The following is a 25,551-nucleotide window of genomic DNA, read 5'->3' as shown; positions in this document are numbered from 1 at the left end:
GATCCAGGAAATTATCCTCGTATTAAGGTGTTGTGCAATATTCATATCAAGATCTAAGAAAACGCTTCTATAGAGAGAAGCTGTTATTTATTTTATAATTATTTTACTCAAATTTCAACGGTTGAGCAGTTACAGCAGGCATGCACTTCAAAGGTCCGTCTCCATGCAGCCTATCGATACAATGACTCAAAAATATGGTATTGCATTCCGATATAAGGAGTGTTATTGCCAACTCACATTGTAGGTTTCTGTTTGGTAGCTGCGAAGCATGCATACATGTATATATAGCACCATATAATTTTATTGCCGAATACCTAACATGCATGCAGCCATACTAAGCAGATGATTTCTTTAGTACAACAAATTTGAGGGCTTTATAGCCCCATTGTGTTTCTTCTTTGTGGGGGGAGGGGGGAGAGAGTATTCTGGCCTATTAGCAGTTGCTTCCTGCGTTTGCTCAGTATGATCATGCTGGACAACTCACATCATTCAATATACCCTCTGAGTCATAGTTTTGTCTTTTTTGACGAAAACTCCGAAGTATAGGTCACTCTCCAAAGGAGGACAGAGGACTTTTACCTATATATACTCTACATGTCTACTATTCAGAGAGTACACTTTTAATTTTGCTGAGGAGTCCTCTAACTTGGCTAAAACCAATGATAGCCTTTCTCAAGTTGTACTGGAGGACTCCTCAATGTAGTTACACTGTAGATTTTATCCTAATACCTAAGTGATCCTTTCCACTGTTTGTTAAGACAGTCATGTAAAATTTTATCTATGGGACAAGTGCATGACCGTGTCCGTATAGTTTGGAAAATAAATGTGTACATATGCCACCCTCCCCTTGTACATCACACTTTTAAGTCCCATATAATTATGGCATACGCTCGTGGGTTACGTAACCTCGTGCATTATTTTCATCGTCCTCTTGCACACGTTAAAACTGACCCTTATAGCTAGCTAGTTATATGATATACTAAAATTAATACTGCATGCATGCATGAATGGTGCTTGCATATTTTTCCACTCTTTTGTTGCTATGCTTATACTTAAAAATTATTATAGTTTGGACTTCATTTTAGGTGCTTCCTGCATGTATACCTGCATGAGCATGCACTTATATAAGCTGCTGTATGTGACAAAAAAATAGAAAATTTAACTGGACTGATTCATCATGGACTGGCTGTCACTAATGTGTGCCTGCATTGCTCTCTGCGTGATGGAATCCTCGGTAACATCTGCAACCTCATGTATTCATCAACCATCTCAGGTCAGGTCTTACAGCATTAACTTAAAGTGTATAACAATATTGAGCAAAATAGTAATTAAAGTGTGTTCTCTTGAGGTTTGTTGTAATAACTATGCAGTACGTGGTTATACACAGTACAGTCATCTAGAGACTAGATCTAGATTACTGCAAATTAGTTGGTAGGTAGGTATACAGTTGTACTTAAATGTAAGATAGTTGAGAATGAAATGGGAAATCATTTAGATGAAAACGGGGGTGATCGTAAAAGAAATGCATGTAACATCAATTATTCTGGCAGTAAGCTGTTTCTGAACAAGTTCTTCGACTAAAATTTATTTTACTTCGTGCAATTTTTGGCCTGTTAGATCTTGAGGTACCAGCCTAAAAAAATGCAAGTTGGAGCACTGTGTAGAGTATAGTGTATAGATATGTAAATAAAATAGCCAAACATCTATAGACGTTAACAGAAAACCGTTTAATAAGTACAACTATACTCACACATTCTCGCAAGCACTGCATACCTTAAAAAGTACATATGCACAGTGCGAATGCTGCACACAATGTAACTGGAAGTTGTTTACAATGTAATAGTTAAGGCCACCATACATGCAATAGGAAACTTTAAGGCAATTTCATGCCTATTGTTGTAAGCAACCAGCAATCAACTCGTTGCATACAACACTTGTTACCCTGACCTTGTATCCAAACACGGTGGATAAAAGTTGGCTGTTTGCTATTAGCTCTGTTCTATTACGTACTAGATCTAGTTACGAAACTAGGTGACATCGTCAAAATAGAGTAAAGAATGGAGACAAAATTAACTTTCAGGCAATCTGTTGCCCATGGATCAATTCAGGCAACAGGTCTCAGGCAACAGATTGTAAAACACAGATTGTAAAGCAATTTGTTGCTAAACAACTGTTGTATATAGGCAACCAATTGAAAATTGCGTGGTGGCCTTCATGGTCTTCTTGCATACACAGGTAAATATTCCTATGAATACATACATGTATATAGATCATTTTATTGTTGTTTTGGACATTCTTTCTCACTGTGTTGATATATAGTTGCGTTGCTATTTTGAGTCACTGATCCTTATGACAATTATCTCACAATTATCATTATAAACAGAGTAACTGTATACCTTTCATGGTAAGAAGGTCGTAAGTATTCGTAGTAACAACGGTGCAGTTGTATGGGCTCAGAATGAGATGAGAAACCCTCATTAAAAATTAATGTTAATAATTATGTGATCGCTACATTTTATTGTTTGTAGATAATAGCCAATGTTGTCCAAAACACAAACAGCAGTGACGGTCGGGAAAAAAGAGAAACACATGAGCCACTCAGGACTCACTTCCACTATGATAACAGTATCAATACAATGTGAGTTGGTATATGCCAAGCAAGCTAACTGCTGCAGCATGCTCCATGCATGGCTGTATTTGTGCTAGCTGTATGCTTGGCTGCATTCTTTTTCCGGTTCCAATTTGGCACTTATATTGAGTAGCTCCAACACTTCGTTTCTTAACTGAAGCCAGACTTCGTTTTTAGCTCTAGCTATATTATACACTTCATTGGTCTTTTCTCACAAACCAATGTATTTCTCTTAGCGATAACAGTACAAAATAAACATGCACCGAGGTATTTTTCTCCGTGTGATTGACCACTCTCTCGATTAAGTTTCTTGTGTTAAAATACACGTGGACCACACATTTCATATCCTGGTATGTACCAACCTGCACCAGTCCTCTAGTTAAAATCTGAAATGCACTTATCTCTTTTTACTTGTATATTAATTTTGTATTCTGCAAGGTTGGACTCGACTCAACGAGGACGTCTACAGGTGCGTACAAGAAAACTAGACTATAGGAGAGTTTTAACTAATTGTTTAGAAGTCATGCATGCACGACATACATCATTTTCAGGCCGTGCAAGCACTTATAGTCTATTCGGTTTGCACAGAATGTCGTGATTCCTGGTTTGGATAATTTCTTTAAATCTGCTCTCTCTGTTATCAGAGCCACCAGTCCCATTCTGCTTGAGCGGTAAGTGTTGGTGAGAGTATTATTGATACCGTCAGTGTCATAATTATTATAATCTTGCCTTGTATTTACTGGCAGAGGTTGTGTTGATCAGCAATATTTCTTGCCTGTTGGTAACCCACGAGAGTGTGTCTCACAGTGTTTAAACCCACCAATGTGTGGTCTGACACAAATCCCAGAGGAGCACCTGAAGGTATGTATGTTCATGCAGTACATGTGTGTAAGTGGACGTTTTCTTTCAACAGTTAACAGTTAGTGAGTGTACGATGGTGAAGTCTTTTAAATCGGCTTAATTTCTATATCTCGACTTTAGTGCAGGGCATTATTTTCTTATATTATAACCAGGGGAAAAGTAGCTATAGCAGGTACTGTATAGCAGGTTATGTTCGTCATCTCCTGTTTCCATATGGTACAAATTTAGAGAATTCACTCTAAATTCGCAACGACACCATTTAGTTCATACACCAACAAACACCAATAAAAATTACCTTCAAATTTGACCACTTTCTCATAATTATTCCGTCTACTTTATGCAGAGGTGTGTTGAGTGCAATGATGATGATAACTCCTGTGACACCAGGCCTGGTACTGTGGATGGTGCGGGTGTGCCCAACACTGACCTTATCATTTATGTGTCTGCTGTCTGTACTGAAACTGAGGTTGAGGGAGGACTGCTGGCATTCGCTAGCTGCTGTGAACTTGAGAATGAGTTGGATAGGTCAGTTTCGCGTCATAGTTATAGGTGCCTTAGAAATGTACTCTTTGCTAGATATAGAATACTGCATGTGTGCCTGTTCAGCTAAAACTTTTGTATACTTTTGCAAGAGGGGTGTACAGCTATCGCTATACAACTCGAGCCCGAGGGAAAGAGTCGTATTAGCAGTACAGCATGAGAGCATGACGTAATAACCTAATTGTGTCAACATTAATGGACCAATCAGATTGCAGGATTCTACTCGACTGCATTGAGATTCGCCACATATCAATGCACTCCAGTTTGTTATAAAAGCAATGGTGGGTGGTGCTTTAGGTTGAAATTGAATTGGTCAGCATCCTGGGTAATATCAATATAATCCAGGTTGTATATTATTGACCACATCTTGGGTGATATTGACAAGGGCGTATGAAGAGCTCTTCTTATACTATTATAGAGAGAGAGTATCGAACGTAAGCATACTGTGCATCATCTGCTGTGCATCAGATGTATGCGGAGAGTAACGCCGGTGACTTCCTGTATCTGTCATGGGTTCGATATTCTCTCTCTATTATAATTATACTCTTGATATTACCCAGGCATGCATGTACTGTATTTACAACAGTAGTGCAATCCTTTGATGTCTCACCACAATGAGCAATACGTTTTGTTATCAAGCATTTGGCCATTTAACATGAATGCACTAGGCATAGGATAGCAGAACGTATATGGATTATGATTCTCTCAGTTGTTCATTAGTTGTTTGCAGACCCATTGCTGGTTACATCAACTTCTGTCCTTCTCCGTTCGCTGATCTCACTGATGACGGAGCCATTGCGCTGGGGATTCATGAAGTTATGCATGCAATAGTAAGTTGTTTTTAGACTTCCAACGTCCCTTTCATACACTTTAATGCTGTGTTATGTGCACGTGCATCATATAGATAGTAGATACAACCCTTATGTGATGGCGTACTTCCTGTTAACTATTTTTACGTATTGGGGTATACTGTACAGTGCACTTGCTTTATAGTAATACAGGTATGCACAGGCAAAGTTTCAGTAACAGGCGTTGTTGTTTTTCACGTGATGGTAAATAGTTAATTCTATTGACCCGGATACTGTAGGGCCTTGACGGATTTTGCTCATCAATATTTAACGTGTATGAGAAGATTCTGTCCGTGTGATTTTGATCCGGTGAATTCAGGGAAATTTGTTCCCTAATCTTTTTCATCCACCTATATATTTTTCTCTGTTACTATTTGATTTTAAAATTATGTTACATAATGATTTTTAGAAGTCTGTATAGTAAATTGTACAAAAATATTCAGGAGTGGTGTAGACGTCTACATGTATCACCATTTTCACAGTTTTTATATCTCTGCAGGAGAAAGACGGGGGTTATATAGGGTTAGGGTTGACAGTACAGTTAGATCTTCCAGCCTCTCTTGTGTGTATATAATTATGTGTGCTATGAGATTCTAAAAATGTTCGTATCTCAATAATTATTGTCAAAAGTGCTCGGCATGAAATTTTCGAGGTTTTCGAGGATTGACCCATAGATAGAACAGGAAAGGGATTGGAAACGACCAGGCCGCCCTGTGTCAACGGGTGAAACACTCCACGTTATGATTTCGCGCTCGCGAATATTTTAGTTTTTACCGTACTCAGATTGTATTTCAACTGTTTCTAGCTCTCCTATATATCCACTAGCGATCACTCAGGAGCTGGGAGGTACTCTAGAGAAGTAAGTTTACACCACTGACACCGTTGTCTTTACTCTGTTTTTACTTTTTGTTGAGTTTAGCTTGAAATACTCCATGTCAACTTTTCTCTTTCCCTGCTGTGAAGCCGAAACAGCAAAGGACATTGCTTGACTTGGTTATTATGTATCTAAGTGCTATATAGGATGGTTTCATGCTATGGATAAGCTGTAGTGTTCATAAACGTTTGCAGTATAGTCCTTCAAACTGCTTTAGTATACTTTTAGAGACACCACGGGCCTTGACCTCCCACGACTTCATAGTAAGAGCTATTCCTTCTTGTGTAGCATTTATTTGTTTAGTGATAGTGGCTGCGTTGCTTAGTCGACCTTTTAGAGCTAGATTCTCTTTACTTTTTAGAATAATCAACATTAAAAGTGATCAATTTCACCATTTCTATGTACAGCACATTGTATGGCAGCAAAACAGGTAATGAGCATGCTGACTATAAATATAATCCTTTGTAGTTTTAGCCCCACACCCTATAACGCGGAGTGTTCGTTTCCAATCCCTCTTACTGTTCTATCCATGATTGACCCAGCGAAAAACACGAAAATATAGTGCCTTAACCCTTTCCCCGTTTTAATTAAAAAAAGAAAATACAGAATAAATACAGTTTTTCTTTAAAAATTCATATATCATGAACCATACATTGAAATGACTTGTAACTATTTCCTACAGGTAGCGCAGACCCCAGAGGTATCTTGACACCATCATCGTTACCTAGCAACTGACCACCCCCCTAATTAGTGATTGTTTACAAACATTTACAATTATGTACACAAACAATATTGTATGAAGGCACAAAGTGACTAAAGACACTGAATAAGTGTTCTCAATGTTCTCACGGAGACATGGTTCAAGCAGGATCAGCAGAAACTTGTCTATGAGGTCACATCGGCAGACGCCATTTTCCCGGGAAATGTTTTCTTCGCCTACACACAAGTTTACAAGTTCAATGGTGGCTCATGATGCCCACTACTGTATACTAACTAGCCTAAACAGTTATACTGAAGCTATTGAGACTACATATGCTACTCTAGACTTACCAGATCCAGGAACTCAGTCCATCCCAAGAGCTTCTTCATCAGGTTCCTCAGGCTCTATATTTTCTAGCTTGAGGTAGTTTCTTATCTAGCTATGATCCCAGTCACTGTCCTCTCACTCAACAAGGCCACAAGCATCGTTCTCCTCACTGTCTAGCTGCCCTAGAACCTCACTGAGGTTGTTCTAAGAAGATCTCGAAGCCATTATCGATTAGTCACATGTGGTCACTTTTCTTTGAGCAGTACTGTGCAAAGTGTACCTTGAGGCAAGATATTAAATATACCATGTGAAAGAGCAGCTCAATGTGCATGTGCTGGTACCTACAGTGTGTGCATAGCTCCAACACAGTGGGCACAACAAATTTTTGAAAATGACCACTAGAGTGGCCGTCATATGACGGCTTCAACGGGGAAAGGGTTAAACTTCTCTACTGTAAAGGTGTGGTCATTTGAACCTCTATCCTAAATCTTAGTTTGGGCAATCCGCGAAAATGTAGTGCCTCGAAAATAACCCGCTATAATTATACGGCCCTATATACCTATAAAACTCTTCTTCAGTCCCAAGTACAGCCAATACACCAGGGACTCTGGAACTCTGGTTTTCATTGCCACCAAATACACAATTTTTGTTTGGCTAATCTGTGATCATGGCTCCTAAAGTGAGTATCCAGCTTGCCATAGGACCTGTTTTGGATTATTCACAGATTAAATAATCCATTTTGAAGCAACGAAGAGTGTCTAACCCTAGCTTTTATGGTGAGCATAAAGCTAAAGTAATGATCCAGTTTCATATCTTTAGATGTTTATGCGTAATACCAGTCCAATGCAGTAGTGATAATTATATACAAAGCTCCTTTTCTATTCAGCATGCAGGTCTCTTCTCGGGTGTGCTATTTATGCACTGACTACTATTAGTATAGGGCCTATACCATGGACCTAACAACCACACAAACAGCACCATCTTATAATACGTACGTACCTGCAATAAAAATGTTGTAAATGTTCACCACTGCAAATGTACTAGCATGCCTTGAACCATCAGGCTTACAGCGGTGGGATGGAAAGCGTCCAAATAGCATCACTGTTGCCAGGCACAGTGCATCCCACACCAGCAGCTTCCCATACTTCCAAATCATGGCTGGACACCATGCACCTTTGCCCCATCCTATATATATACTCCCTGTGTGCTACCACTGAGGTTTATAGCTGCACCAGCGTCGGTTCTCTGCACTGTTTCACTCCATAGATATTGAAACTACAGGTGTTCTTGGGCCTAAGTCTATGCATGATCGAGTCACTGGATATTCACCAAGCACACCTACTGCAAAGACTATCAGTTGCGGTACAGCATAGGAATTTCGCTGCAGTAATGGGCACAATAGATCATATACCATTACCGCATACTTTTTGCCTACTTTGCTCCCCCTATTCTTAGAACATTAGAACATTGAGAACTTTAGTTGCCACTTACACCGTTAGCCCCACCTCAAACGAAATCCATATTCTCATTGTTTGCTTGGCTTAAATGACAATTGTTTGTGTAACTGATCATATACTACATGCATGTCATAGAGAAAACCATGTGGTAAAAATGTGTCTTGTATATGTCACGATTATTGTTGTGGTAGATAATTATGTGCATGTGAATGACGCTGTGACAGATTATTGTACAACTCTCTCCCTCTTTCTTGTTTCTGTGCTTCCCCCGTGGGATCATAAACTTTTCCCAGATATAATTACTGTTGTTTCACGACAGGGATTTAGTTCTAGTCTGTTTCAATGGTTTCGTGATGAAAATGGCAATCCCAGGACTGCAAGAGACCAGGATGGTTTTCCTCCAAGGTGAAATTTACAAGTGTTTTGACTGTGGAAATGATCCTGCAAAGGCATATTTTGTCAACCTGTACTATCAGTATCAATTTTTTTACCCAATAATGTGTTGTGCATGTACTGAAGTTTCTTACACGTAGCCTGGATATGAACTTGTTGTTTGTTTATCCACCCCAGTGTCCCAAGTACCAACACAGTACGGACAGAGACGTACACCGACTGGTCCACCAGAGATAGCCTCGTCAATCATGAAGTGACACTCTTGGTCACTCCTAATGCTGTGGTGGGTATTAATTTTGTTGTTGCATTGTATTAGTTTTGCGAATTAAACTCAATCAATTGGTGCTCATAATTATGAAACGTATTCAATGTAGGAGCAAGCTCGACTGCACTACAACTGTTCTAACATCATTGGTGTTGAGTTAGAGAACCAGGGCGGAGGAGGAACAGCTGGTTCTCACTGGGAGCAGAGGATTATGGGGGTTAGCCCAGTTCTGTTTCCATACTTGTATAAAGCCATCCTTTGCTAGTCGATACTTTCAAATGTTTCTTGCTTTAATGAAAGGATGATTGTGTGAATTTTCTTCTAGAATGAAGGAATGACAGGGGTCACACTGTTCACCTGTCCTTTCTCAAGGATCACTCTTGGGCTCTTTCAGGATACTGGGTAAGAAAGACTTGATGCCTATAATTATAATTTGGCAGCTGGTATGTCACATAAAATTGCATAGAATTACAGGTGAAATTTGTTACGTATATGTTTGTTGTGAGTATTTAGTGACTGTGTTTCTTCCAATAGGTGGTATGTTCCCAATTACGAGGTGGCTGATGCCTTTGCTTGGGGTCTCAACTCTGGCTGTACAATTCCTCACGGCAGCTGTAGGGAGTATATTACTCAGCAGCAAGAAAGGTGTGTTCTTCATGTGTATTTTGAGTTGTATTTATAAGTAGAAAAGATTATAATTATGCAGATAATAATTTGAGGGATCTTTTGTGGTGAGAATTGCCAAAGCCACTCATTTGATTATGCAACAAGTTAACCTAATGATTGTAATGAATGGGGTTCGTATTAGCATTCTGATACTGAAAAGTGCTCACTTTATAACTTGCATACTACAGTGGAAGGAGCATATCGCCGTATTGTGTTGATGTTGATGACGATACCAGAGGATGCACAATGGATCACGAGTTCATTTCATACTGCAATCTTGAGAGTGACGTCGATCCTCCACCTCTATATCAGGTTAGCTGTCTGGCGTCACGTGTCCACTGCTTTTTACAGTTTCATGTATTGATCTGCATGCTTAGCAAATAAGAAGTCAATACACACTTCAACTTGCGTATATACTTGTGTACTTTCAACAGTTTTTCGATACAAGTGCAAGTTATGGTGGTTTAATTGAGACTGCAGATTACTGCCCATTTGAGGATGCCATACCTTCAGTAAGTGATTGAATTGTACAGTATAATGATGTATACATTTATGCTTGCTAATTGACTAGACAAGATGCTCTGAGGCCTCCAACAACCCATCAGTGAACAATGGTGGTCAATTGTACGGAGTAGGCTCTCGCTGCTTCCAGTTGGGCAGAGACTGGACTAGAACGAACAGTATTGGCACTGAAGGAAGGTACACTACTGCTGCTGGGTGTTATCGGGTAAGATATAATTAATAGTCATAATTATTATTTAAAACACATTTTTTAAAACACATTTGTATTGCATGCAGTATAATTGTACCTCTTCTGGAGTTGAGATCATTCTCGAGGGCGTGTCTTTTCTGTGCTCTTGTGCAGGGGAAGAGGTATGGTGACTATTTGTACGAATATTGTATGGTGCATTAAAACCTTCTGTTAGATTATTGTGGACACAACTGTGAATGACATTCGCTACCAAGGCTCATACATCTGCCCATCCTGCGCCAGCGTATGCTATGTAAGTAGATGTAATTATCAACAGCTAGCGTAAATGGTTAATGAACTGATCGGGATCGGTCTGTAATTATGATAACCATATTTTTGTATAGTCTGCATGTGTTCATTGAGAAAATAACTTTAAATATCAAACGCATTTTTCCTTCATGCAGGACGACTTAGAAAGTTGTCCATCTGCAGGTAAGCTAAATGTGATTCATGCATTGGCTATATATAGAGCGAACAGCAATTTGAAACTGAAGCATAATTTTGTTATATTGGCTTGTTATCGATAATAAAACATAGCTGAACAGTTCTAAGATTGTAGGAAATAATGTACCTACACAATTCCTCGATCCTTATGCAATCAACACATTTTTTGTTGCAGAACCTGCCGCATGTCCAGGACGAGTCACAGGTGGGTAATAACTATTGTACCAGGATATTCAAGTTACATAGACTGTAACTCTCTCCCTCACACAGTCCCAGATCCATGCTCATCTAGTCCATGTGAAGTCAACGCAGCCTGTGTTAGAGATAGTGTGATGACGGATAGTTTCACATGCACATGCATTCCTCCATTTGAGGCCAATGGAATTAGTTGTGAAGGTTGGTGGTTTGAATATAGGTAAGGCACAATCAATTTCTCTCTCTCTAACACAGTCCCAGATCCATGCTCGTCTAGTCCATGTGACACCAACGCAGCCTGTGTTAGGGATAGCGTGACAACGGATAGTTTCACATGCGCATGCATTCCTCCATTTGAGGCCAATGGAATTAGTTGTGAAGGTTGGTGGTTTTAATTTTAGTAATAGTCGTCAATTGCTCTCTCCCTCACACAGTCCCAGATCCATGCTCATCTATTCCATGTGATGCCAATGCAGCCTGTGTTAGGGATAGTTTAACAACGGACAGTTTCACATGCACATGCATTCCTCCATTTGAGGCCAATGGAATTAGTTGTGAAGGTTGGTGGTTTGACGATTGTTTAATGGGCACCCAAGTTTTCTCCTTTTAAATTTACAGATCCTGGTTCGAATCTATGTCATCCTAGTCCATGTGATGTGAATGCTGTCTGTGCCACTGTAAGTGCGTTGCCCTCTGGTTTCACCTGCATGTGCAATCCACCTTATATTGGAGATGGCTTCTCTTGTCAAGGTAATTATCTTATAGCTAGATGCTCTATTTAAAATAAAATTTTGTTTTGAAGTGATTGTCAGCTTTGAGCACTCTGAGTACTCAACTACGGAGGGGATTGGTGATCGAGACCTTGCTCTCCAGATTTGTCTCGTTGTGGAAGATTCTCCTCTTGTTTTTGATGTGGTCTTGGTTACTGAAGAGTCTGATGGTGCGTTTCTATACAACTCATACTAGCTAATATGTTCTTGTTCAGATTTTGATATTCTTTCGAGTATGGTCAACTTCCAGTCTATGATTGGTACTCAGAGAAGGTGTACTTGTGTCGATGTAACACAAGATCTCATTGATGAAGATGATGAAATATTCTCAATATTTGCTCTCTCGATTGACCCTGCCATCGGATTCTCTAGTAATAGAACCACTCTTACAGTAATCGATGATGATGGTATGTCATTCACACGCAGTGAAATGTGTACGTACATGTATATGATTGTCTTTACATGTCTATAGCCAAGTTCCTTAATTATACATTTTTTTCGCAGACTTCTCCTTTCGTTTCAGAAATAATACTCCAAGGGTGATTGGGAATAGGTATGAATTCGAGTTTAGCATGGGAACATCTTTCCTTAGTGCAACCTGTCAGATTGAGAGAAGGTCGTCTGATTGTGAGTTGTTGATGTACAGTGCATCCAGTCTAGAGAGTAGAATACAAAAATTGGTGAGTAGTTGTACTTAGATGTATCTCAAGATTGGAACATTTCTAAGAAATTGTGCTGATACCATTGTATAGGTAAAAGAATAAGCTATAACATGATTCAAAAATATTTCCCCAAAAGTTGTTGTAGTGGGAAATAATTTTAGGAGATCATGGGGGTGATCGTAAAAAAATGTACGTAACATCAATTATCTCTGGAACTAAAGTATTTTTGGAAACATTTTTCTTATCAAAAGTTAGACAATTTATTCAAGCTTACTCCGTGTAATTTTTAGACCTTAGCCGTGAGATTTTCTTCAAATCTCTCCCTAACCGAAACGGCACTAAAAACTAGCAATTTTGAGCACTGCGGAGGATGTGTAGATATTTAAGTAACATCGAATCTTTCATAAGATAGCCAAACTATCTATAGATGTTGTGACAAAGTTCCAAACCTTAGCCGGAAACCGTTGGCCTTTTCTCTCCCTAACCGATTACCCACTATAACAATTGGGTACTGTTTTATTAATCACCACAAACCCACCACCTTAGGTTGTCATGGAAATAATTTTGGATATGTTCATTCGGTATCAGCAGATTTTCTTAGAAATGTTCCAATCATAAGAAATTTACATTTAAGTACAACTACTCACACAGTTTTGGTATTCTACTCTTTAGACTGGATGCACTGTACATGTAGCTGTATGTACTTTTTATTGCTGCTGCATAGGCTATAGTCGGCAGAAAAGACAATGCACGCAAGTATGATACTGCATGTCATCAGAGTTGGTATAGCAGCTTAATATCATCTGCATGAATATATGCATGAGACCAAGCCGGCTAAACTGTGTTTCTATACTTGTGTCTTTTTTATAGGTTTTTTTTTACATACTGTAGCTAATGTTGTATATTTGCACTGCTATACAACAGGTACATCTGGTATATATGTTGGGAGTCTAGGGTCATTACGAAGAAAAAAGTTCACATTCACTGTGAGCAGTAAAGGCCCTGCTGATATCATCATGGATTTCAGCAGGACTTTTAGATTAGGTAAGTGCAAGCTATAGGTAATAATTAATACAAAACTAAAAGTGAGGTGGTGTGTTCAACGAGTAACTATACGATTTTACAGAAATAATGCCCGTTAAAATAATTAGGTATTTAGGCTGTCTGAGATCGCACTTTGTGCAGTTTCAGGCAATTCTTCGATTGTATACGTATTGTGCACACAGCTATTTATCCTTAAGGGCATGCTGCCACAGAACATTTTGTTTTCTAGGCTGTTTGGGTCGCCCCTAGTGCATTCTCAGGAGATGCTTTGTGTTGTAAAAGTCAAATCCCAAGAGGGCCCAACTAAATTAAACCCTGGACTCACTTCATCTAATTTCGACAGATTCAATAAGTAACTGTTGGCTCCACCTCATTAACAATGGAATCACTATTACTGGAGACTCTGTGTTTGTTGAGTGGCAAGGAACTGGTCCAAATAACGAGCAAAACAAAAAATTCGTATGCACTCTGGACAATCAAATCCCAATATCTTGTGAGTTTCAGATACATGTATAATAGCCGCAATATTGCACTAACACTTGTATTTTTCCACATACGTTGCACTTATCTCAATTTTACCATTATTTTCCCCAAACTTCCACGTGAGCTGCAAAGCACAGTGCAGTGCATACAGAACTGCAATCTAAGAATATGCATGGCCTTGACTGTGTGCGAGATTAGTTAGCCCAGTTTTATACTACACTCTGTTCATCCAAGGAGAGCACTTCAACCAGCCTTCTTGTGTACTATAACGAAAGTATAGATTATATACATGTTTGCAATAATTCTGTTTCCATAGGCACTTCATCTGAAGGATTCTCAAGTTTTGGACTATCTCCTGGCATGCACAGTCTTGTGATCAGACCATTCAACTCTGGATGTAGAAGAGCAATCCCACGATTGATCAAGTTTAAGATTACTCCATAGTATATATATACAGATACCAAGACTGTAAAATTAATAATATAGTCAGTAGGGTAATTATAATTATGCAACAGAGACGAACAATATTGTATATGAAACCGAGTTAAGAACTAAGTTGTTATTTCATGTCTTTCAATCACATAACTGAGCGTATACTATCAGTACTATCATCATTAATATCATCCTCCTTTTATTTTTATTTTTATCATAGTGATGTGTATGGCAAAATTTGTACAGTCAGTCACATCTTCTGTTAGAAGGAGTTAATTGCTCAAACTTGATTCTTCTTGAGGATTTTGCTATCTGTGCCTTATAATTTTATCAAAGGGCACTTTATGTCTTCACAAACTCATTGGTATATCAGTATACTGTGTTCGGTCCGGTCCATACAGTTCCACGTAACCCACCACCCACCTATAGAAATCGCACTGAATAATTCCCTCTCTTCTGCAGAATCAGCGCATGATTCCAGCACAATGCACATACTTATTAGGTGAAATATAAAAGCACCGTGATTATAATTTTGCAGGCCACCCACGTGTTCGACATTAATCTAATCTCTGTTTCTGTAATTGATACTAGCACTCCTGCTACCATTCATAATAATTATAGTACATGTAATTAGGGAGGTAAATATATAATTATGCCGATTGACAACAAGTCAATCATAATAATCTGTATAATAATAATTTCGGGGTCTTTTAATAATTATTATCGCTACCTCCATATTAATGATGCAGTGTCTAAAATAATATTTTCTAATCGTTAGCACTATATAAATAAATAACATTTCCCACTCTCATGCCCCGGAGATATCGATCATGTACAATTACAAGCTAGAATACACTAGATCTAGATCTAGATGTACTAGAGTAAGGCATCTATATTCAGACACAATGCATGTTCAGACACTCATTCTAAGGAAACAAGCAGTGATAAAAAAATTTCTTTTGCACCATCTGATCAAGCATGTGTTACTATGAATGTATGCAAAAAGAATTGATAAATATCAACTAGTACTAAGTCTTCAAGAGCTGAAAATGTGCTAGTGTCTGATAAACTGTAAGAACAGACAAAAAAATCGATCATCAGACACAACCTACCGTTTCTTCTGTAGGGGGATATGCTGAGAGTCACATAGTAATTATGTAAGGAAAATAACTAAACAGTAGTGACCAGACGTTCCCTCCCTCCCTCGCAAGAGTACGTACGTAGAGGCTACTGTATGAGTAGCCTCGATTCCAGGCCGCTCTCAGTTGAGAAGAGAGGGGCTGGGATCGGGGCTACTGTATGAGCTATAGCTGTCGTGGGGCAAAATATTCGTGGTTTTCGTGGTTGGGTCTGACCATGAATATTTTACCCACGAATGAAGCGACCTTGCCTACCTTTACCTACAATCCAAGCTCCAACCACGAAAATATTATCCACGAAATGTCTCAATATTGCTGAACCACGAATATTTTGTCCCCCGAAAATTACCCGCTATATAATTATACGGTCGCACCCCTCTAGGCCAGGGAAGAAGGGGGTTAACCCTAGTCCTAGGATCGGAAGGGCTGATTCATGAGACTTAGACCTGGCTGCAATGCATGGCTCTCTATAGTGACACCGAAGACACCAACCTCACCGGTTTTGAGTGGCTTAAAACTAAAGGCTTCACTGATCAGGACAGCAGATTGCTTTCAGGTGATTAATTTAATATAGGACAGTACCGTCTACGTCTTTGTTCTAATGCACCTACCGTAAGCGTTCCAATTATAGAACCAGCCTCGGTCTTTTTTTTGGTACATTGTTTCTAGAAAAATAATTATTTTTTACTGGTTCTATAATTAGAACGTTTACGGTATCAATGTGTTGCCCCACTACCCCCCCCCCCCGGGACATACGGGGGAATTTGACTCTAATTTGACCTGAAATGTTGGCCCCATACTGGGGGATTTGACCTGGCTTTGCGTAGTAAAGACTGCTTTTATAACCTGTTTTGATGTGTGCAACTGCTTGGGGCTCAAAAATCCTCTGTTGACTGGGGGATTTGAACACAGAATCCTTCCCCATTAGGGGGGAATTTGACCTGACGTAAGGCAGAAAAGTTGACCCTTTGCGATCTAACTATTGCGTTCTGGCAAGGATCGTGTGTATTTACTATTAGATCATGTTTGTCATAAATACTGCAATCTGATTGGTTAGAGGAAATGTTCTATCCAATTTAGAAAATCATGTACAGTAGAACCTCGATTATCCGGCCCTCGATTATCCGGAACCTCGATTATCCGGCTTGGCAGTTTTCTTTTTAATCAGATTACATAATTCAGAAAATGGGCGTGTCCCTAAAATGCGCATGCGCGTTGCAGCTGTTACCATGGAGACATGCCTGCTTTTCTTTTGCGCATGCGCAGACAACATGTGGCACTGCTGTTCATCAATAAAGTGGGTGGATCAAGGCGTGGTTTATCTATTCGATTATCCGGCATATTCACTTATCCGGCCTGCTTCTGGAACCAAGGTGTCCAGATAATCGAGGTTCTACTGTACTTACTTAGAAAATCATGTACTTCAATAGAAAATCATGTAGCAAAGATTTGATCAAGATAAGATAATAACCATAATAAAAGTACATAATAATAAGCAATACTTGATGACAATGAGTGTTTCTTTGGTATTGTTTCCTTTCTTGCTTGTTCTACTTCTTTACTTGACTTTGGGGAAGCGAATTTTCTTGCTTTCTTTGCCACTGGAGCAGTATAAGTAGGTTCTCACTGGCCGGCTGTGGAGGAGAGCAAATAGTCTACGAACTCTTCGTCTTGCAGGTCAGAGAGAGCAGATAGGAAGGTGGGGCTGGTTGCTGCAGCAGAAAATGGAGGTGGGGCTGGTTGCTGCAAAGACAGAGCTGGAGGTGTGGCTGGTTTGGAAGGAAGCAGGGAAGGATGTGGGCTGGGTCTCAGTAGTTCTAGAAACCATAATAGGCGAACTCAAGAAAGCGTTCGGCACCGGAGGAGGCTCAGAATCCATTGTTTGTGCGTTCAAACCATTGTTGTCAGGCGTATGAGCGTTGTTGCTATGATCTAAAATGCTTAGACACTGTTTAGGAAGTTTCCACGTGATTTAGAAGCCCTCAGGGCTAGTAGAACCCTCACTGCGTTCGGGATTCTACAGAACGCCCTTTGGGCTTCTAAATCACGTAGAAACTTCCTAAACAGTGTCTAACTATTATGTAATCATTTTAGGTTTGTGGATTTTATTGTTGAGAATTGATCAACCCTCACAAAGTTCGCAAATGTTTGTTGCTCGCAAAACGTTCTAGAATACTATTAATAATACGGTAGTCTACATTAAAATTATTATTGAGAATTGATAGAGTAGACTTCTATGTTCTGAGTTACTAGAACGCTCTTACTAGTGCTATTCTAGCTAACCCCTATAGCGATCTCTGGCTAGCTCTGACATGTGCTCCAACAAATGTCTGGCTAACACGTGCAATGATCGAACATGTGCACATAATGACCGGATTTTGTCAGGTGTCGGACTGTAATTTCGAGCCCTGTTCTTTGCAGTTGCCAGAGAATGGCAGTACGGTAGACTCTCGCTATTCCGGCCCTCTAAAGTACGGCCACCTCGATATACCGGCCATTTGGTTTTGGCACGGAATGCTAGCTAGATGTTTACTGCACAAAACTCACCCTGAAGTAACGGCCACTCGCTATTCCGTATACTGGCCAGTTCTGGCTGCCCTGAACAAGGTTTTCAATGTAATTTTATGTGTTTATTACGGCCCGATATGATGTGTTGGGTGTAGTTTGGCAAATAAAATTAATTACACTTAAATAGAGAGCAGAATGATTCATTATCCTCGAGGCATATCCGCAAAATTAGTCATTAGATTCGAGGTAAGGTCGTTTTTAAGCCGCAGCTATTTCCTGAAATACAGCCACCTCGCTATTCCGGCCAAGCTGCATGGTCCCAAGGGTGACCGGATTAACGAGTCTACTGTATAATTGCAATAACATTGCAAACGACCTCTACCATATTGGACATAAAATGTGGGTGTAGTTTCCGTTATAAGAGGCAGTTTTGCACAGAGTTGGTCAGTTGGGGAGCACGAAGCTTGTCCTCTGTCCGGAATCAAGAAGGTCCGCTTGTGGGAGGTTTTTTCTGTGTACTTTCAATCCGTGCCATAGCTATAAAGAGGTTGTCCTCTAGTGGGAGGGTCCGTTATGGGAGGTTCCACTGTAATTATGGTTCATAAATAGAACAAAAAATTAAAACTGACAGTTGGTTCTTCCATTGAAGTGGTTCTGTAATTAGAACAAAGACGATAGATCTATATCACTTCAGACTTAATGGGTTAAGTGTAGCCTGCGCTCTCGGTTACCATCTTTCTTCTAATTCCGAGCGAAGCGAGGTTATGTTCTAAGATGTTACCTGACTCTGGTGGACTGTACTCTGTTTTGTATTAATTTTGTAACACGGGGTGCTACAACTCATGGACTTAGCATACTACATGCGTGTATTTAGTCAGTATCACTCGTGGTATGATTTCATGAAGTACATTGTGGTTTGCCCAATTATCAGTAATTCCTGGGCCAACCTGCAATGTGAGTTAAACCAGCCAAAGTGAGAGTTTGTGTGAGCTCCGTTAATTCAAAGGACACAATAATACTTGCACACATATTGTATATGGGAGCAGCCAATCTGTCCTTTGCTTTACAAGCTGTACGTCCTTTACTTGCATTCGATTATAATGCTAATTGTACACTGATAAACGAGATTTCTTTTTGGGGCGGTCAGTTATTTGTATGGGGTGGCCATTTGTATGATGTTTTCTACTGTTCCTTTGATGCATTTGCAGAAGAAGGCCTTTGCCTTGGCCCCAAGTGGACACTGGAATTAGCACAAAAGTGCCTTAATAATCATGAATTAGAGTTAACCACAGCTGGTAGAAGATTACTCAAAATGATGTGCAGGACAGAAGATACTTCTCTAGCGAAAGCTCAAGGTGAGTCTTATAATTATAGTCGTATGAATGGTGAATGCTACAGGCGCACCCTAGCTAGTGAGTGATTTATCTACATTTACATGTATATATAGTTCTGTTCTTCCACTAAATCGAGTGGAACAGCTCAACTTTATGATGTGTTTATTGAGTTATCCTGATTGGCTATGTCTCTAACAGCTGGGAGTCACATTTTAGGGTACCGGTTTCCACTGTATGTGTGGTGGGTTAAAGGAATCTTCATGTATAATGTATGGATGTACTTAATCTCTGCAGCAGAGGTTAAAGTGCACACACGTACATGTATGTCAAACTTAATTGTCATTGTGATCTTTAATCATATAGGTGAAAGGACAGATTTTGGCTCTGAGGTGGGATCTCTTGCTGGGAGTGAGGACTCGGGAACCGTGAATTATCAGAACACACAGCCTATAAATACACCACCCAGTAAGAATATGCCTCGGGACGTCATTGAAGAGTGAGTGATGTATCTCTCTGTCCAGTAGTCTAGCTATCGTGTACCTACTATTATTAGTACCTAACTCTTTCATGGTTAATACCCAAAAAAATGTTAGAACAGCAATGGCTAAAAGTGCTGGCTTTCAATTGATGTGAAAATAATCAACCTGGATAAAAGCTAGTTTTTGGCGATAGTACTTAAGAGTGTTTTAAACTACTTTATCTTACATGTAAGAGTTTTTAGATTACATGTAAGACACATTTTCCTATCATCAATTCATTGTGTGAACAAAGTTGCATAGCATTAATTGTTGTACTAAAATTAATAGTTAAACCACATTTAAAAATTGTCCCTCTTACACCATGTTTTTGCAGTGATGTGAATGCGTCTCAACTGTTGAAGGAGCTCAAAGATTATACCGGAGCTACTGATAACGATCTCAACCGTGTGTGTTCAGAGAAGCACTTAAACAAAATTTCCCAAAAGTTCTCTCATTTGGAGGAACTCGCTACTTCACTAGGTCTGAAAGACATCCAAATAACCGAGATTTCCACTAAACCTGGAGCCAGCCTTGCGTTCAAATTAAAAGAAGTGCTGAAAACTTGGAAGAGAAACAATATTGCCAAGGCAACCTATTGGCGGCTGGTTGAGGTGTGCTTAGATGATTTCAGAAACAGTGTAGTGGCTGAGTACATTTGTAGGTTGAGTAAAGGTTAGTGCAGTCATGTGCATGTATGTCGCATAATAATTATGTTAACAATCAATCGCTTGCATTATTAATAATGAGGTGAGGGGTGTGGTATATAGATAATAGCTACTGGGTTTCAAAACTCTCGAGTGAAAAATCCAAGTTTTCGCAAAGGAGTAGGAGAAAACATGCACATGCAATTTGTACAATAGTTAGAAACGCGATCAGGCTTACATTATGTGGAATTCACAAAGGAGTACCGTATTTACTTGATTAAACGTCCGGGCGATCTCCTAGCAACATCTGTAGAGGGGGTGGGGCGTTTAAACGAGATGGGCGCCTCTGTGTCGGATTCTCTCTCTGCACTATCATATGCTGCCATGCTTGCAACTGGTTCCCCGTGCTACTTCAGCTCCACCCACAGTACCACGCACGCCCCATACATGGGCAATTAGTTAAGATGGGTGTTTCCAAAGACAAAGCTTTTACTATGGGTGTTTAATCAAGTAAATATGGTAACTATAATTACGCGTTCGAATAATTACGCGTTCGAAATCTGGTTCAGTTGTTCCATGCCAATCTTATACGCTACAGATACGGTTGTCTCTGTCATTTTTTGTGCAGTTCTATTTATTGTGTTACTAAGACAGTTGCTATCCCCTTGGGATATAATCTAGTTATAACACGTGCACTCGGGATGCATGGCATATAATTATTGCACTCAGCCCTCGTGCTTCAGTGCAATATATGCCATATTATTATATTCCTCGTGCCCGTGTTATAACACATTCCATACACCTATAGTTTTTCTTTTATATTAGATCACGTTCAGGATGGAAATGATAATGAGGTCTCTGCTAACATGTTACCAGGTACTACATAAACTGTATACCGTATATTTTTTAATTTATCGGACACTTCTAATTATCCCGGACACTGGCCAATTTTCAAATACAGCAGACACTTTGATGCTGTAATTTTACACTAGCTCGCATGCAGCTGCATACTTGTTCTAATTATTCCAGATACTTCGCGTGCTCTTATATGTGCCGATTTTTGTTCTGTTACAAGAAAAATCGGCCTGGGAACGAAAGTATAATAATATGTTGCTTATTCGTAGTTAGAAGCCACTAAAGTTGCTAGTGGTTAAATGTAATGCCTATACAGTAGAACCTCGATTATTCGGTCCTCCATTATCCGGAACCTCGATTATCCGGCTTGGCAATTTTCTGTTTAGAAAATGGGCGTGTCCCTTAAATGCGCATGCATGTTGCAGCTGTTACTATGGAGACAGGCCTGCTTACCATGTGGCACTGCTGTTTATCAATAAAGTGGGTGAATCTAGGTGGATCAAGGCGTGATTTATCTATTCGATTATCCGGCCTGCCTCTGGAACCAAGGTGTCTGGATAATCGAGGTTGTAGTGTTTATATCCTTTATATCCCGTTGCTACATTGTTGCTAAGCAATATCCAATCATAATCGTCCACTAACTACAAAGTCATAATGCGCTAACCACAAAGTCATAATCTAAATGCACTAACTACAAACCTCTGGCATTAGACTGACATCATAATAACATGCACACTGTTAATGTTCAGCACTGCTGGATGCAACCATGCACATTAAAATTGTCCAATGTTCATTTATAGTGGAATATTCTGTGTTCCTAGTCATGGCTTATAGATAAGTCCTTCAATTCTGCTTTGCACTAAGCATCTACAAATGTAGAAGCAACTCTTTTTGCTGGGTGCTTGAGCTGTGTTGCAGTAGTGTAGAGGCGAGCTTCTTGGCTTGGTTGTGAGCTGAGGTAGACTGGCCGTCAAGCAGCAGTGGTGCATTGGTGGAGCTGTTTTTGCAGAAGCGGTAGTGGAGTGGGGCTGTTTCGCAGCAACAAGTTGCTAGTGGTTTAATATAATGCCTATACCAGTGTTTGTATCCTGTTGCTACGTTGTTGCTAAGTGCAATATGCAAGCATAATTCACTAACCACAAAGTCATAATGCACTAACCACAAAACGCCCCTCTGGCATTAGACTGACATCATAATAACATGCACACTGTTAATGTTCAGCACTGCTGGAATGTCTTCTTTGCAACCATGCACGTTTTAAAATCATTTAGTGGAAGATTCTTTGTTCCTAGTCCTCGTGAATGATAGTCCTTCAATTCTGCTTCTCACTAAACATCTAGAAGGGACTCTTTTTGCTGGGGGCTTGAGTTGTGTTGCAGCAGTGTAGAGGTGAGCTTCTTTGGCTTGTTTGTGAGCTGAGGTAGACTGGCCGTCGAGCAGCAGTGGTGCATTGGTGGAGCTGTTTTTGCAGCAGCAGTATAGTGGGGTGGGGCTGTTTTGCAACAACAATTTGTGTCAAGCCATTCGTTGGTCCATGCCAATCTTATACGCTGCAGATACGGTTGTCTCTGTCATTTTTTGTGCAGTTCTATTTATTGTGTTACTAAGACAGTTCCTATCCCCTTGGGATATAATCTAGTTATAACACGTGCACTCGGGATGCATGGCATATAATTATTGCACTCAGCCCTCGTGCTTCAGTGCAATATATGCCATATTATTATATTCCTCGTGCCCGTGTTATAACACATTCCATACACCTATAGTTTTTCTTTTATATTAGATCACGTTCAGGATGGAAATGATAATGAGGTCTCTGCTAACATGTTACCAGGTACTACATAAACTGTATACCGTATATTTTTTAATTTATCGGACACTTCTAATTATCCCGGACACTGGCCAATTTTCAAATACAGCAGACACTTTGATGCTGTAATTTTACACTAGCTCGCATGCAGCTGCATACTTGTTCTAATTATTCCAGATACTTCGCGTGCTCTTATAATTATGTTCCAATTATACCCGGATAATTTCCATTTTTTTGTTGTCCATCCGATAATTAGTTATACGGTAGTACATACACATAATTATGCAAACACAGAGCTCTGTATGATTGCTACATGTATCTGTGTTTTGCTTTGTACTCCCATGCACAAGCTATTGCCAGAAGACATTTTTTTCACTTTTTGATGGCCTTAGCTATCATCAATATTTTTGTTTTTGCATCATACCATGTATAATTATAATGCAGGCCAAGAACTAAACGAGTTACCCCGGTCCACTACATGTACAAACTGTACCTGCTACTGTTGTAGTATTATCATCAGTATTGCATTGGTTGGTCTAATTACCCTTGCTGCTTTCTACTTTGTCGTTCCGCAAAAGAAAGGTGAGTGTGATAGTGCAAAATAATATGTCTGTTATTTGGGGGTGGGGGCAACAGTAGCTATTGTAGAGCAGTGTTTACCAGAGGAGGAAGGACTCATTATGACTGTAATACAACGTCCTACTTGTATAGAATGTACATTTTTATTGTCATTTATGTTTGATCCGCACAGGTCCTCCACCTCTTGAAATGGCTGCAATCCCACAATATCGTACAACTACTAAAACCATACCCTCTCAAATGCCAGCCTACACCGGCAAGCTAACAGGCACTATCATTACTAGAGGTATGCAATTGCAGTATAACTTTCCATTGATCTTTTCTAGTTCTTGTGTGGATAATGCTTATAGCATCAGCAATGACTTTCGTATATCGTATGTGCATCTTATGAGCGCATGTATAATGATAGCTCATAGTATATACTTCACCTTCGTCAGATCTCCCACTCCTTAGCTCTTTCACTGGAGTACGTACTGTACATGCATTTTTATTTTTCACAACTGCTATAATATATGTTATGGCATTAATTCTTGCACTAGTTAGCTTGTGTTCTTTTATACATGTAGATGATCGTCCTAAAATGACACAGCTTCGTAGCTTCAAACTGAGGACTGGAACAACCATCGATTTCGTCTCCGGTATTGCCCGTGACTACAGAAAAGTGGGCCAACTTTTGCTTAAAGGATCCAATGACGTTGATATTCTAGAAATGAGCTATCATTATCAAGCCATGGATGTTGCTGATAGAATTCTAGTGGATTGGCTGAGTGGGAAAGGCAAACTCCCTGTTACATGGGGAACATTGATTGACGTTTTACAAGAGTGTGGTTTGAGTATTTTAGTGTATGATGTTGAAGGTCAGTTGTTAGATTTACATAGAGATCGTGATGAATTGTAGGCTTTTGTAAATGTATAGATACCAAATTATTTTTGTGTGCAATTAGCTCTAGATTTAAAATAATTATGGCCAAATACAGTATCTAGTATAATTATAGGTATCTTAATAATTAGAGGGTTACTGAAGTCGGGGTGACAGACGTGCGGTTGGAGTCAAAGAGATCATCTAGTCCACATAGACTCTAAAATCATAGATACTATTAAAATGCTAAAATGTTATTCCGAGCGAAGCGAGGCTATAATCGGGTCACGTTGAGATTTTGGCGGAGAAAAAAAATGGACAATGTAGGACTCAATGGAACTAGTGGCTCTGGTTGCTGCAGACCGTAACGGTTTGACTTCAAAGTTGGAGGACGCGTTAGCCACTGTACTGAGGACACTTCAGCTCCATTCTACAGCTCAGAAGGCCTTTTTTCAAGCGTTCTGCTCATAAGCTAGACAATGCTTCTTAAATTGACGATTCGTGACATTTCGATCATTACCTAGATCTATTCTTTTCTGCAATCTGAACATGAAACCAAATATCAATGCTTGTGCTGAGATTACTTTTCTTAGTAAGTCTGTTATATAACTAAGCTAACTGTCAGAGTATTTTGTGGCGAGTATTCTGTTTCCATGTCAGCAAATGGTTCGTCCGTAACTAAACTTGACAACATTGACGATGTTGACGAATGTCTAACCGAATCTAATGAACTTTCACTCATGGGTGCTACCGTCATTGCTGTCAAGAAGTTCGAAAAGTTCAATGCTTGCACTTACTGTAAAGGTAAAGTTAAAGTCGTTGAAAATAACATCGTCGAATGCTCAAAATGTGGTGCAACACTCCTACTGTCTCGTTGCCCTTTTAATCAGATGGCTAAACTGGACTTGGAAGGGCCAGATACCACGTTTGTTACGGTTGTTGTTTACAACGATTTAATCAAAGC

The 25,551-nt window shown here is 39.6% G+C and overlaps 3 protein-coding genes and 1 long non-coding RNA gene across 8 annotated transcripts in view; 3 read left to right on the top strand and 1 right to left on the bottom strand.

Moving 5' to 3' along the window:
* Positions 1-14,631, top strand: part of LOC135344730 (uncharacterized) — a 46,643-nt gene extending 32,012 nt beyond the window's left edge. For all 3 annotated transcript variants that reach the window (XM_064541984.1, XM_064541985.1, XM_064541983.1), the window contains 10 exons: positions 11,026-11,151; positions 11,206-11,331; positions 11,385-11,510; positions 11,569-11,700; positions 11,753-11,890; positions 11,936-12,127; positions 12,225-12,347; positions 13,307-13,426; positions 13,770-13,919; positions 14,226-14,631. In XM_064541984.1, the coding sequence (XP_064398054.1) occupies positions 11,026-11,151; positions 11,206-11,331; positions 11,385-11,510; positions 11,569-11,700; positions 11,753-11,890; positions 11,936-12,127; positions 12,225-12,347; positions 13,307-13,426; positions 13,770-13,919; positions 14,226-14,353 (1,361 nt within the window). In that variant the 3' untranslated portion in view covers positions 14,354-14,631. The remainder of the gene's footprint in view (positions 1-11,025; positions 11,152-11,205; positions 11,332-11,384; positions 11,511-11,568; positions 11,701-11,752; positions 11,891-11,935; positions 12,128-12,224; positions 12,348-13,306; positions 13,427-13,769; positions 13,920-14,225) is intronic.
* Positions 1,062-9,613, top strand: LOC135344732 (leishmanolysin-like peptidase). Its single transcript, XM_064541989.1, has 13 exons — positions 1,062-1,273; positions 2,529-2,638; positions 3,068-3,098; positions 3,218-3,300; positions 3,376-3,490; positions 3,834-4,015; positions 4,761-4,860; positions 8,556-8,641; positions 8,807-8,912; positions 9,004-9,111; positions 9,220-9,296; positions 9,429-9,539; positions 9,586-9,613. Exons 1-13 carry the CDS (start codon positions 1,178-1,180, stop codon positions 9,590-9,592), a joined length of 1,212 nt encoding a protein of 403 aa, XP_064398059.1. The 5' UTR covers positions 1,062-1,177; the 3' UTR covers positions 9,593-9,613.
* Positions 6,343-7,220, bottom strand: LOC135344734 (uncharacterized). Its single transcript, XR_010397514.1, has 2 exons — positions 6,803-7,220; positions 6,343-6,688 (listed from the first exon to the last, which is right to left on the bottom strand). It is a non-coding gene; the product is annotated as an uncharacterized LOC135344734 (long non-coding RNA).
* Positions 14,632-15,819: 1,188 nt separating the features above from the next.
* On the top strand, positions 15,820-24,707 carry LOC135344729 (uncharacterized). Of its 3 annotated transcripts, XM_064541980.1 has the most exons (9): positions 15,820-16,036; positions 19,197-19,343; positions 19,686-19,818; positions 20,175-20,512; positions 21,310-21,360; positions 23,123-23,173; positions 23,594-23,731; positions 23,901-24,014; positions 24,295-24,707. In XM_064541980.1, the coding sequence occupies exons 1-9, from the start codon at positions 15,940-15,942 to the stop codon at positions 24,624-24,626; spliced, it is 1,401 nt and encodes a 466-aa protein (XP_064398050.1). In that variant the 5' UTR covers positions 15,820-15,939; the 3' UTR covers positions 24,627-24,707. The 3 variants fall into 3 exon arrangements, with proteins under 3 accessions (XP_064398050.1, XP_064398051.1, XP_064398052.1); XM_064541981.1 differs by lacking the exon at positions 21,310-21,360; XM_064541982.1 differs by lacking the exon at positions 23,123-23,173.
* The last annotated feature ends 844 nt before the right edge of the window (positions 24,708-25,551 follow it).

The sequence above is a fragment of the Halichondria panicea genome, chromosome 12, assembly GCF_963675165.1.
Source record: "Halichondria panicea chromosome 12, odHalPani1.1, whole genome shotgun sequence".
Taxonomy (NCBI): domain Eukaryota; kingdom Metazoa; phylum Porifera; class Demospongiae; order Suberitida; family Halichondriidae; genus Halichondria; species Halichondria panicea.
The sequence above is the reverse complement of the archived record's forward strand: the minus strand, read 5'-3'. Positions and strand labels throughout refer to the sequence as shown.